The sequence below is a fragment of the Poecilia latipinna genome, unplaced genomic scaffold (assembly GCF_001443285.1).
Source record: "Poecilia latipinna isolate Pla-1442-1.1 unplaced genomic scaffold, P_latipinna-1.0 Scaffold335, whole genome shotgun sequence".
Lineage (NCBI taxonomy): Eukaryota > Metazoa > Chordata > Actinopteri > Cyprinodontiformes > Poeciliidae > Poecilia > Poecilia latipinna.
In genome coordinates this window covers 259,777-273,363 of record NW_015112951.1, presented here as the reverse complement: position 1 = coordinate 273,363, position 13,587 = coordinate 259,777, and the positions used below count along the sequence as shown (strand labels likewise).

General features: G+C 38.0%; 2 protein-coding genes across 5 annotated transcripts; both read left to right on the top strand.

Annotated features, from left to right (window-relative positions):
• Positions 1–93: 93 nt before the first annotated feature.
• On the top strand, positions 94–2,998 carry vps28 (VPS28 subunit of ESCRT-I). Its single transcript, XM_015035460.1, has 10 exons — positions 94–183; positions 945–1,008; positions 1,122–1,150; positions 1,344–1,381; positions 1,465–1,554; positions 1,641–1,746; positions 1,840–1,941; positions 2,153–2,206; positions 2,300–2,391; positions 2,732–2,998. The coding sequence occupies exons 2-10, from the start codon at positions 969–971 to the stop codon at positions 2,850–2,852; spliced, it is 672 nt and encodes a 223-aa protein (XP_014890946.1). The 5' UTR covers positions 94–183; positions 945–968; the 3' UTR covers positions 2,853–2,998.
• A 1,816-nt stretch (positions 2,999–4,814) lies between these two features.
• mapk15 (mitogen-activated protein kinase 15) lies at positions 4,815–13,485 on the top strand. Of its 4 annotated transcripts, none has more exons than XR_001425344.1 (15): positions 4,815–5,038; positions 5,136–5,289; positions 7,247–7,345; positions 7,707–7,736; positions 8,246–8,336; positions 8,523–8,653; positions 8,750–8,913; positions 9,335–9,474; positions 9,559–9,616; positions 10,177–10,314; positions 10,796–10,901; positions 11,008–11,323; positions 11,560–11,638; positions 11,779–11,931; positions 12,565–12,653. XR_001425344.1 is itself a non-coding variant. In XM_015035457.1 (15 exons), exons 2-15 carry the CDS (start codon positions 5,185–5,187, stop codon positions 12,757–12,759), a joined length of 1,833 nt encoding a protein of 610 aa, XP_014890943.1. In that variant the 5' UTR covers positions 4,816–5,038; positions 5,136–5,184; the 3' UTR covers positions 12,760–13,485. The 4 variants fall into 4 exon arrangements, 2 of the variants coding, with proteins under 2 accessions (XP_014890943.1, XP_014890942.1); XR_001425345.1 differs by having other exon boundaries at positions 4,816–5,038; positions 11,560–11,635; XM_015035457.1 differs by having other exon boundaries at positions 4,816–5,038; positions 11,529–11,635; positions 12,565–13,485.
• The last annotated feature ends 102 nt before the right edge of the window (positions 13,486–13,587 follow it).

Sequence of the window (13,587 nt, the reverse complement as noted above, 5' to 3'; positions counted from 1 at the left end):
TCTTAACGATATTGAATCTAATGGAATATCACTAAATACTTACAGATTATCTTTTTTTTTTAGAAGACATGCCTACTTCTGGAGCTTTTGTTCAGAGGCGTAATGGGCACCTATTATTTTGACGTATGCTGGTCCTGGTCTGAGGGTGTGTTTACATCTGTGTCATAGCATTTTATCGAACGGGTGAGTGGAATATGTCATCTAGTTTTTAACTTTGTAACATTTTCGTTGACGTATTAATAGATACACTGGAGTTGTAATGTATAGTAATATGGTACGTGATCTTTACGTGTCGTGTATCGGTTAAAAATACATAAATATCGGAGCTCAGTCTCATAAAAGCATTAAGGAAGTGCTAACAAGTTAGCTTCGACTGTTTCGACATTTAACTTTATTTAGTTTTATATAAATAAACATTTAATTTATAATCGACTTTTTTGAAAAGAATACATTAAAATGGATGTTATTTATTCCAGGTAATGTCAGTGTCTTGCCAAGAATATTGTACATTTCCACTGTTATTAACCAGGCCATGGTTCGAAGATCAAACCGTGAAGTTATTATTCATAAATGTCATGTCATGACAACAATGTTCATTAGTTCTGTTAATAACAGAAAACCGCATGTTTCATAGTCTCAGAACAGAGATGGTTGGTAAAGATATAAGACAAAATAACTTTTTCTGCTGCAAATCCCTGCCAATGTTAAAAAACACAATCAGATTGGATTCATTTCCAGTTTTCCAGACAAATTTATTTCTATTCCTAGGAAGGCGTTAGTGAGGTAGGGTAGCCTCGGCCTATAAATGCTTCATTCATACGGCAGAACGAAGAACAATTTATTTTAGTTTTATTTTTAGGGCTTAAAAGAAAGAACGTCATAGAAAGAAGAATTGATTGCTTTTGGTATACAGTTATATTTGAACTATAACAAATATTTTTCAGACTAACATCTGAATCATCAGCATCATGTTCCACGGGATAGCAGGTAGTGGAGGAGTCGGGGCAGGTAAGATTAATCCGAAGTGCATCTTTTATGAATTCAGCAGGACCTCTGAAGTGTCACCCATTGCTTTGTCATCTCCAGTATTTTACTTAATTTCATCAATTTTCTCCACACAGCTCCGGCTAACAAACCTGAGTTATATGAGGTAAATGTTTTTTTTTTATATATATATATATATATATATATATATATATATATATATATATATATATATATATATATATATATATTGTTGTGTAAACTTTAAAGAAAAAAAAAACTTGAAAGTCCACATGCTTTTAAAAATTGTACTTAAATTTATTCGTTTGAATTGAACATTCTACCTTGTTATGCTGCAGGAGGTCAAACTTTACAAAAATGCACGGGAACGAGAAAAGTAAGCTTTGCATCGATTCAATATGCTTAAAGATGAGCTGAACTGGTCATCGCTTTGACACTTGATTTATCTCGTTTTTTAAGGTACGATAACATGGCCGAGTTGTTTGCTGTTGTAAAGACCTTACAGGCTTTGGAGAAGGCTTACATCAAAGACTGCGTATCCCCCAGCGAGTAAGTTCCACTTCAGCTTAACACATAGCCTTTAAATATGAACGTATGCGTCGTTGTCATTGATATGGAGGAAATTGTATTTTTAGGTACACGGCTTCCTGCTCCAGACTCTTGGTTCAATATAAAGCTGCTTTCAAACAGGTGCAAGGCTCCGACGTGGGCTCCATCGATGAATTCTGCAGGAAATACAGAGTGAGTAAACATCAGAGTTATTTAACTAATTTCTAACTGTTGCTTTGTGGTAATTTTTCCCATTTTGATATCTCTGTTATTTTGTCCTTTTAGCTTGACTGCCCGCTTGCAATGGAGAGGATTAAGGAAGATCGACCAATTACCATCAAAGACGATAAGGGCAACCTGAACCGCTGCATCGCAGATATAGTTTCCGTATGTTCTTTCTCCCAACCACTGTGTCAAACAGTAAATTTATATCTAGCTATTTTGAAGTGAGAGTGGAGATTACCATTACTATTCCCTATTACAACTCCACCATTGGTCATGAGCTACTGGCAGAATATCAGAAACTAGAAACCACTGTCAAAGATAAACTTGACACATCCCTAACATTGTCTTATCTCCCACCATCTGTGAACCTTAGCTCTTCATCACTGTTATGGACAAGCTGAGACTGGAGATCAGAGCCATGGATGAGGTAATTCTGACTTTACACACATATTAAGCCTGCAATCTGCAAAAAGGTAAAAAGTGGAAATCTTCTCATGGTGATTACTTCTCACGACTACAGATCCAACCAGACCTGAGAGAGCTGATGGAAACCATGAACAGGATGAGCAATATGCCTCCAGACTCTGAGGCAAAGGACAAAGTGAGCCTCTGGTGAGTTGCAGGCTTTATTGCAATACTTTTAGGAGACTCCAGGGTCAGTTTAATACCAAATGTTTTGTTGCTTTTTTATGTTGCTGGTCAGAGGTTTAGATAGGTAGGTAAAAAAACTGGACAGAGTTGAGTGTTCTAACTGAAAATGTTTGATGTGTAATCAGTCATTTCTGGGAAAAGTGTGATTTAAATAAGCCGCACATACAAGTATGCAAACCTCCGAATGGATGCAATTACATAAAATTATTGGATATTTATGTTCCCTTTACGTATTACAAGGTTAGAGTTTAAATAGCAGAAGCACAGCGTATTGTCACGTCTCACGGGGTTTCTCCTGCAGGTTGACCACCCTTAGCGGCATGTCTGCCTCAGACGAGCTGGATGATAACCAGGTTCGCCAGATGCTCTTCGATCTGGAATCAGCCTACAATGCCTTCAACCGCTTCCTCCACTCTTCCTAAAGCTTCTGTCTAACATAGATCTTAACTTTTTGGAACTCTGGTTAAGTAAAAAAAAATAAAACGCTACTTTTCCCTGCTTGTTCTGGCACAGTGTGAACTTATATCGGAACAGTTTTTCAGTCACTCTCTTGCCAGTTTCTGTAAGTTTAGTTTCTGTTGTTTTATTGGGTGTGGTGCAGTTTACATTCCACTGCCTTGTAATATCCCCCGTTTCTGGTACATCATGCTGCCTACTGCCTTCTGCCTCTTTTTGGCTCTTTGTGTTTGGCCATGTCAGGGCAGTTTACAAGTTTGGCAAAGCATTAACAAAGAATCGTTTCTGAGAAATGTTCAGCAGCCGAAGTCTATACATTACTTTAAGAGTGTCCTGTATGTGTTTTAAAGCCTTTGGGTTTGTTGTGTTTGTCATGTTTCATCTCATATTGATTCTTTCTGTGTGTGGATCCTCTAAAAGCATTTGTAGACAGAAAAGACCAGCCTTAAGCTGATCTTACATTTTATCACTTCTCAGCAAAAAAAAAAAGAGAAAAAAGATTCAATTGTATCTGGTGATTATTTAACTTTTCATCTATTTAGCTATAACATTGATGCTTAGTGGGAAGGATTTATTTTGATCACATATTTTTCTCATCCTGTAGCATGTCTAATCCATTTTTATTTTTTTTTAGAAGGGAGAGTTAGAGGTGAAATTTACAGAGAAAAACTCATATTGCTGACTAAATATGTTTCAACCTTGAAACACCATTGAGGAGGACATATTTATTAAAATGTATCATTGTATATAGTAGTGTTGATTTTTAAATGAAAACATGTAACACCTTTATAGAAATAAAGTAAAAAAACAAATCTCATCTGTTTTTCGGTGTGTCAATGTTGAGAGGTTAATGAGGATATTTTCAAAGTAAATTTTGGAAAACCACAGTGAAAAGAATACCGTAGTTGTCTTAGCCAACTACTAAGATTGAACAACTAAATGCATCTAAAATGATTACGTGTGCATATGCTTTTAAGCATGCATCTGACCTCCCTTGTTCAGGGTGCTACGAATAATGAATATTCTCCAAGCAACTTCAGTTACTCTGCATAGTTCTGACCAGACATGGTTGAGATCGGTTAAATATGTTACTTTCATGGGGCAGACCAGACTTGTGGGGATACTTAGCGGAGAACTTTGGCATCGCCTTCCAAATGGTGGGTATTTTTTTTTTTTTTTTGGGGGGGGGATTTTTTTCTGAAAAGAATAAAAAGTTGTGTCAAAGTTTTAATTACCTGACCCAAACTGTCTCTCTCAGATGGAAGGGAAACATTGGATGTTGTGTAAGTTTTTCAAAGATGACAAAGAAAACAACAGCTGGGTTGCTGTTCACATTGAAGCTGCAGTCTTGCACAACTGTGGACTGGGAGGGTTTCAGCAGAGAAGAAAAATGCTGCTCCAGAACCGGCCTTTCAGTGTCAGATGAAATCTGTAAATTTCAGGAAAAGTCAGATATTTGCTCAAGAAAGAAAGAGTTGTTTTTTTTAAGTAGATGAGAGAAATGTGTCACAATAATAAGTACGTATGAAGCTTTGAAAACTTGGAAAACTGCCAACTATGCTAGTTCAGTAATACTTGAGACTTAAAGATCAGACAAAGGATACATTTTCATCAATCTTAGATCTTTATTCCCACACAAACCTCTCACTGTTGAACATCTTGATAGTTTTACTTTGGTTGTGGTTGAAATAATAATGAAGATCCTGCACGGATAGAAAACTTTGAAATTAACTAGAATTTTGTTGTATAACTATGCCACACACTTAATAGCTGTGATTTAATAAATCTTAAACACTCTCAAATTTATCAAAGTCGGTGAGTATAAAAAAATAAACTTACTTCTACACTTTTAGCACTGTAAAAATAAATAAATAAATAACATAAAAAATATGCGGCGGCTCCTTTAAGAACCAGTCGCTTTTTTGTTACTATAACAACGAGTAGCCACAAACCCACGTAAAGGAGCAAGAACCGTGAGGTACGTCAAACGTTAGGCAGGAGCGGGGGTTAACGCTGAAATTTTGCAGATTATACCAAAGAGAGACTTTTTCAGTCGCTGAAAGAAAATGGAAGCTAACATTTTACCTGACAAGCAGCAAATGAAGTTGTGAAAAGTGGCGTCTGAGCGGGGTGGTCGCTAGAGAGTTTCCAGGTAATCCCACCGTAGTTCTCCACTATTGCATTAAATTACATATAAACTACGAAACGGGTGAATGTCGCACATTTGACTTTTGGTTCATTGCCCGCAGGAATAATCCAGGAGAGTGATGATGGTTTCTATGTGAAGCACTGGCTCAGATGGACAAACAGAAAATGAGCAAAAAATTTGAGTCAGTAAAAGTGTCAGAAGTGGAGGAGCACATTTTTCTCAAATATGAAATCAGGAAGAGAATCGGAAAAGGGGTAAGAATGTTTTAGAATTATCTTAACTATGATTTTGTATTTATTTATTGAAGATCATTGATCCATGCAATGATCTCCAATAGCAAAGGGAAAGTATGACATTAAGGGAAACTTTCCTTTTAAACAAACTGTTTTCAGCTTTCCTGTGCAATCACGTTGCAAAAATTCCTCAGATTCTGTAGACTTAAAGTCCTCAGTTAACACCAGTGTTGCAAGAAAGTGGTTTATTTTCTCTCCTAGCAGATCAGCTGATGTTAGATCAGTAGGTCCAACCCTTTTGTTTTCCTTACTTGTGGCAAACACAGAAACTCTGACTGGTTTCTTGCCATTCTCATTTCACAGAGGTTTGCAAATTGATGCACTCGTTTTAGACAGCCTGCTGGTAAATGCTCTGTGAACCTGCCAGCTCTGTAAACTAGAAGAGACTATGACTCATGCTCCCCAGCTGTTCAACTTGGTTGCATATGACCTGTGGCGCTGTGGCTGTGAGGGATCAGACCAAAGGGCAGTTAAAAACACTCTAAGTAGATTTAAAGAAGCATACATGATTTTTCTAATGCAAAAAAGAACTACTGTTATACACCACTATCCGAGCCTAAGCTCGTCATACGCAAAGAGCCTCCAGTGTTGTGTGAATCTGATCCACTGGCCTCAGTACAATAACACTGTATTCTGATGCCCTGCCTGTGTTATGCTTGACCTCCTGTTTCTCTGGGCTCAGACTTTTGCCTCGCTTTCAATAACACTGGTATCAAGAGTGTATTTTACAAATGAGAGGCTATATATATATAATTTTTTAAAATACATCAAATAGGAATTGAATGCAAAGGCAGTCAATTCCTATTGGAGGGTGTTTGGATCCTGTCATATTTTACCTCTATATTTCAATGAATTTGTTGAATGTGGTGCATAATTGTGAAGTGTAAGGAAATAATTAATTGCTTTCAGCAATTTTTACTCACTAATTTACTTAAAGTGCTTCCTTGTGTTAGTATGTAGTAGAACTGCCTTTTGCAGCAATTAGCTGCATGTCTTTTGGGAAATGTCTGTAGCAGCTTTGCAAAAAAGGGAGAGATGTTTTTGACCTTTATTCTTTGCTAAATAGCTTCAGCTCAGCCAGATTTGATGGGATCAGTCGATTTTGTGACAGGTTCTCTGCTTACTTTAGGTCTAAACTTTGACTGGACCATTCAAACAAATGTGTGCATTTTGATCTAATCCATATTTAGTTGTTATGCTGCTAAAAGGTGACCCTCCCTCCCCAGTGTTCAGTCTTTTGCAGCCTCTGTCATGTTTTCTTCCTAGAGTGTCCTGTATTTTTGCTCCATTTATCTTTCCATCAACTCTGACAAGTATTTCCATATGATTATTGCTTTGATACCTGCTTTGATAAAACAAGACCTAATAAAAATCAACTCCCTAAACAATTAAACATTTCCAGAACGATGCAATACGATATAAAGATCCAAGCAACTGAACAGACATTAAAGACCATCATAAAGGGGTTGAGAGAGTGAAAAAGTGGAAAACTAACCAAATCAAGAACAATCAGAATCAAACAAAAAAACTAAAAGTGAGCCATGTCAGTTGAAGATATTTTGCTTTTCTTTCAGTCTTATTGTCTTGTGTAACAAAGCATGGGGGACCTTTGACATGTCTGGTGTCCAGGGGCCTGTTAACTAATCCATCCTTTGTTTTGTGTCCTGGAAAGTTTATCTTTCCCAGTGGGAGATTACCACTAGAGCATAAAATGTACCTTAAAGATCTGTAATGCATGCAACTGAATTTAGATATTTTTAACTCAAAATAAAAACAAATCTGGTGTTGTTTTCCCATTTGGTGCACATTTTGTTTTACATTTATACCAAATGTCCTTGGCTGCCAGTACAAAAAGGCTTTTTGAACTCAAAAGTGGATGTGTGAGAACCAGCTTGACGAAGTGTTCTTCCTGTTTTAGGCCTACGGCATTGTATGGAAAGCAGTCGACCGACAGACTGGGGCGACTGTGGCAGTGAAAAAAATCTTTGATGCTTTCAGAAACAGGACAGATGCGCAGGTGGGTAAAACTGTTTTTCATTGTAAATAAATGTAAGTGATCATAAGATGATCACAAAGCACTCTTGCTGCTCTTGCATATTTTAATTCAAATAACACCAGAAAACATAGAAATAATGTAGTCATGCTAACGTCATGATATTATTCTGGGATGTGAATAAGACTTCCAGGACTGTTGTCTGTCTCAGACTAGAGCTTCTGATCTGCAATACAACCTTTCTGTATAAACGTCCTTCACCTTCAGGGAAGACAGCTAATTATTAATTAGAGCAGGAGGATTGTGTTTGCCTAGTTCATTGCATCATCTTGCCTGTGAAGTTCACGTCATGAATGCAGTTTTCTTTCCTTTTCTGTTTCTGCAGCGGACATTCAGAGAAATCATGTTCCTTCAGGTAACAATCATATTGACGTTTGAAGGAGATATATTGCCTAAAATACATTCAGACTTGTATCTGATACGTCGCCACTTATTTATCAAATTAGTCTCCTGTTTCATCATCTAATGTATGCCGCATTGAAAATGTGGGTCAAAATGTTTGGCTTAGCAGGAAACGGTTCATTTATAATTCATTTGTCTGGAACATGATACCGTAAACTGTAATGTGATATTACAATTCCTGTCATCGTGTTCAGATGATTTTTATAAGAAAGATTTCTAAGATATAAATTTTTCTTTGTCCTTGGGTGAAATCGGCTTCATGGGGCCAAATTCATTTCTCCCTGCGCTGCGTCACTTCTGCGTCCAGTGATTTATGGTGGAAGTTTTACAACAGTTTGGACACTTTATGTGTTGTTTCTATTACACTTTGCTGTTGCGTTACCTGTTGCTTACTCCACGTCAGAGAAAATCTGTGCCGCGCTCTCTGTGATTTTGCTATTAAAAGTGATAATCCCTGTGCAGGAGTTCGGAGATCATCCCAACATCATCAAACTCTTAAACGTCATCCGAGCCCAAAATGACAAAGACATTTATCTCATCTTTGAGTACATGGGTATGTATTAGTATGTGTAAATTGTCTTACTATTAAAACTTAACAATATGACAGGAGGATGTTTGAGGGTGGCCTTCTCATTCCATCTTTCTATCCATCCACCCATATTAAACATCTGCATTTTTACTTTAAAAACCAGAATGAGAATCTGTAAGCTGTCGCTCTTCCTCTTTGCTTTCCTCCCAGATACCGACTTACATGCTGTGATTAAGAAAGGCTCTCTTCTTAAGGACATTCACAAGCGTTATGTTATGTACCAGCTCTTCAAGGCCAACAAGTACCTCCATTCAGGAAACGTTATTCACAGAGATGAAAAAGTGAGGCGCTTTTAAATCATATCCGTATTTCTTTTCGTCTAAAGCGACGGCGCAGTGAAACGGCCTGACATCACTCTAAATGTGTTACATTCGCAGCCTTCCAACGTACTTCTGGACACAGACTGCATCGTCAAGCTCTGTGACTTCGGCTTAGCAAGATCTCTCAACCAGATCCAGGAGGACAGTGGGAACCCGGCTCTGACGGAGTATGTGGCAACGCGGTGGTATCGGGCTCCTGAGATCCTGCTGGGATCAACAAGGTATCAGCTGTGATGAGCATCTGTTGCCACCATCCGAACTGCATCCAAGTTGGCTTTTTTTTTTTCCTTCAGTTTAATTTATTTGAAGAGAAACATAGCTTCTATGCCTGTCTTTAACCAAAGAACAAGCTTAAGAATTGGGGAGTCAAAAAAAATCAGGACAGTATTTATATTCAGAGTGGAAATATGTCTACAGGACATCGCAAATGTCAATGCATTTTTGTGATTTTTATGGGACAGACAAACCCCTAAATAAAATCCTTAGCTTAGCTTTAAATGGCACAAAGAGCTTTATTTTTAACCTAACCACGTTTTTGTAAGATATTTTAACCACTGTTGGTCTTGACTCTCGGGAAGGAGGAGCATTGCGGATTAATCACACTTTACGCTTTAATCTCTTATGCTGTAATCTTGTCCAAAGGTACACCAACGGTGTGGATATGTGGAGCCTCGGCTGCATCCTTGGAGAAATGCTGCTTGGAAAAGCTCTGTTTCCTGGAACTTCGACCATCAACCAAGTAGAAAAGATCATGAGTGCCATACCTCACCCCAGTCCAGAAGGTAGCAGATAATGTCAAAATGTCACATACTCAACAACTTTTTTTTTTTTGGGTTTGGACTGAATAAATACATTTGTTATTCCAGATATTCTCGCCATCAAGTCTGAATACGGATCTTCTGTCATTCAGAGAATGTTACTGAAGTAAGACTGTTTTTTTTACTGTGTTTGTTTGAAATCCTTTTGTGGAGACATAAATCAACAAACTTTGTCTTTTTCTATGTTGTGTTCATTAAGATGTGTTATAGTAACCTCTAGTGATTGCAAATTGTATTTATTCTGTGTGAAGTTTGGAGAACTATGTCTCTAATATACAGTATATGGCAGGTTCAGTGTTTTGCAAAAGTATTCACACCCCTTGACATTTTATACTACATCCACAAGATACAATACCTTTTATTAAAAGTTTATTTGATTGACCAGCAGAATGCAGTGCACAATTGTAAAGTGGAAGAAAAAAATTACGCAAGCTTTTATTTTATTATTATTATTTATTTTTTTTAGAAAACCTGGAAAGATTTGATATACATCTGTAATTCATCCTGCTGTGTAAATACATTACCAGTTCTTTTCTCTGGAAGTACAGGTGCAGAGACATAATTAAATGTTTTTATTTGAACACCTCAGAGTTGTTGTCATGTCCTCTGCTGTGTAATTTTGTCTATTTTAAATATCTGACTCATGGCATACTTGTCTTTCACCAGACCACAGGTGCCTTTGGAGGATCTTCTCCAGCCGTCTGTGCCTCCTGATGCCCTCGACTTGCTGAAGGGTTTGTTAGTTTTTAACCCGGACAAGCGGCTGACTGCAGAGCAGGCTCTTCATCACCCATATGTATCCAGGTATTAAAACTTACAATGCAGCTACAATGGCAGTGCTGAGGTTTTCTGAGTGGGGAAATCATTGTTGATGAATCTCTGTCTTCTTTTGGTTGCTTACTTTGATGATTTGTGGTCTCTAATTTCACTCAGCTCTTTGCTCTCCAGCTGTACTAGTAATGTATAGATTATAGATGTCTTTTTGCCTTTAAAGTGCAATAAAAGATGCATTTATGTTAAGGTTTTTTTACACTGTCACATAGAATTAAATAAGTGCTATAATATGTTTGGTCAGGCAGATGAAATCTCACTGCAGTAGATTTGCACATCTGACACACATGATATGCTAGAACAATAATGATGACAAGTGGATCGGTGTAAAAAATGTGGATTAATCAGAAAGTCTGTTTCTGTTGTAATAGTCATTAATAACATCTCACCTCTACATAACATTAATGATGGAAATAATATTTTAAATGCAGTTTCCCCCTCTCTTCCCCCTTAGATTCCATAACCCAGCCAAAGAGCCAGCTCTCAACTACGATGTAGTCCTGGCAGTGGACGACGACGTGCAATTATCTGTGATTCAGTACCGCAACAAATTATACGAGGTGATTAAAACATTACTGAAATAAAAACCCTGTATGTCGTATAATATGTTTAAAGTTTATTTGGTCAAAGGTATTAAATTTGTTCAATCATCCAAATTCCTTTTAGATGATGCTGGAAAGGAGAACACACCAAGGGACGTTGAGGCTACCAAACAACAGAACCTGTGGAGATTGCCAGGAGAAACCCAGTTCAAGGAAGGGTGATAAAGAAGAGCAAGGCCCTGCAGCTGCAGCATCCCACAACAACGAGAGGAAAACACGCAATGAGGAGACAGGCGAGACATACCATGAGCCTTCACACATGGAGGTCACTAAAACCGAGGCTGCCAATGCGTCTAACCCATCCACAACGGAGAAGACGAGTCCACAACCTGGTCACCGCTTAGGAAAACCTGCATATAACCCCATAGCTCACACTTCAAGTATGACAACTTATTTCTTTACTAGAATATTTCCATGTTGTAATGTTTCTGACCAAAAATGTTTCTCCCACGGTTTACTGTGTTCAAAAATATATTTATTTGCTTCAGTAATTGTCTTTTAGCAGTCATACGTGTCTTAGACGTATGACTGTAACATCACGTTGTCTCAGAGGGGTAAACTGAAGTTTGTCTTTTCTCCACTCAGACGGTTTTAATCGGCCCCCTCACTTTTCTAGAACCAGCAGGAGCTCAGCAGGACAAACCAGAACAAGAATCACAGTTACACCATCAGCAGACGGCAACGACTCTAACGTAGTAAGCAGCAGCGTTCTTCAACGACGCCGCCGTTTAGTTTAGCTCCACGTTTTGTGTTACTATCTTGATTTGTCTATGTCAGAGTATTTCCTTCAATAGTGTTTCAATGTGAGCCTCGCTCTTTACCTTCTTTTTACTAGTCCATGGATCAGATTCTCCAGCGGGGTCGATCGGCCACTGTGGTTCACAACCGCTCCTTCTCCTGGAGCCTCAGTCAAACGCAAAACAACCCTTTAGTTCGCAAAGATGACGCCTTTTTAACGGCTGGGTTGCATATCTCTTCAGCTCCACTGGTAAACTCTATCATCTCTCATCATTATCTCTTCTATGCCTGCTTTATCCAAGACAGAATTGTGAAAACATTATGCAAATTTATGCAAATATAGTTATAGTGCCTAGCAAAAATAGGCACATATTTTAGACTTTTTTCAAATCAGAAACTTCAATTGATTTTATTGGGATTTTATGTGAAAGATGGAACCAAACTTAAATATTTTTGGCCTGCCTGCATGGAGGTGGCAGTGTCATGCTGTGTGCTTTTCTTCATTAGAGGCAGGGAAGCTGATAAGGATCAACAGGAAAAAGGATAGAGCTAAATGCAGGACAATCCTGGAAGAAAAACTGATTATATGCTGCAAAAAAAAAAAGCTTGAGAGCGGGAAGAGGTTCGCATAAGACTTCCACCTGTTAATTGCAGCAAAATGCGGTTCTACAAAATTTTGACTTGGGGAGGCTGAATACAAAAATATTTTTCACATTTTGGAAAAACATCAAACTATGTTTCAACCTCTTTCTACTTCAAAATGATTCTGTAATTGGTATTGGTCTGTAAATTGCTGCTAAAATGTGTGGATTTCTTATTTTAAGTAATGTTTTTTCTCTAAAACCTAGTAATAACAAAATGATGTCCATTTCTGTGTATGCAGAACCAGCGCTCCAGTTCTCAGGCTCGTGAAGCTCGTCCACCACCGCGGTTCAGCAAGAAGGTGTTTCAGAACAACTGCAATGTGGCTGGTGCTGGTGACCCACGGGCCAAACTAGGCAGCTACACCCAAGCCTACGGCACCATCAACAAGACAGAACTGGATAATCTGATTCGTTGCCGCCACCATAAACAGTAGCTTTCATAATATCAGAGGTTACACAGCAAGTATTTGAATGTACAACAAAGTTTGCTTTGATCGTCTTGCTAAGACGGGATGGAATCTAGCTGGAAAACAGGAGCTGTGTAGAAAGACCGTGTTTTACTGCATCAGTTATGGTCATGGCTTATGAAACGTCAATGACGATGGGCTCTTCCGCATCTATCATATTAGATGGGGGTTAGTATGTAATTCTACTGAAGGATTTACACAACATTTTTCTTTGCCAGAATAAAATGCTAACCATTAAAAGTAAACAAGAGCTTTGAAGTCCCAAATTCCTATAGAGTCATTTTCTCTAGATGAGAAGCAGATCATTTGTTTGTTGGGTAAAAAGTGTGGGGTTGAGCTGCATATACACCATTTCCATTGTCTATTCCATCATCTGGGATAATGGCTCACTCTCTTTTGTGCTGAAAGATTTCTCCACACACAAATAGGGACTTAATCTGGAACTAGAAGTACTATTTGTTTTGCCTCGCTGTTGCTGAACGTTTTATGAAGCAAAGAGCTCTCACATCAAACTAAATCAAACCCAACACCCTCATTTAACATCATTTTAAAACATCGGCTAATTGGGTTGAAGATGGGCACATGATTAGTGTAAAATATGCAAATAGATGTTTTAATAAATGATTGCAATGAGTGATTTATTTTTATGTGAACATACCAGCAATAAACCTTCTTCTGTACGCAAATTGAAAACCATTAAAAGTGTGTTTATTTTTATTCCCAGTCAAAACAACATCCCTCTGTTTTTTACTGATGTGAAGTGGAGTAGTGGAGTCCAGATATTCGTCTCCTCCA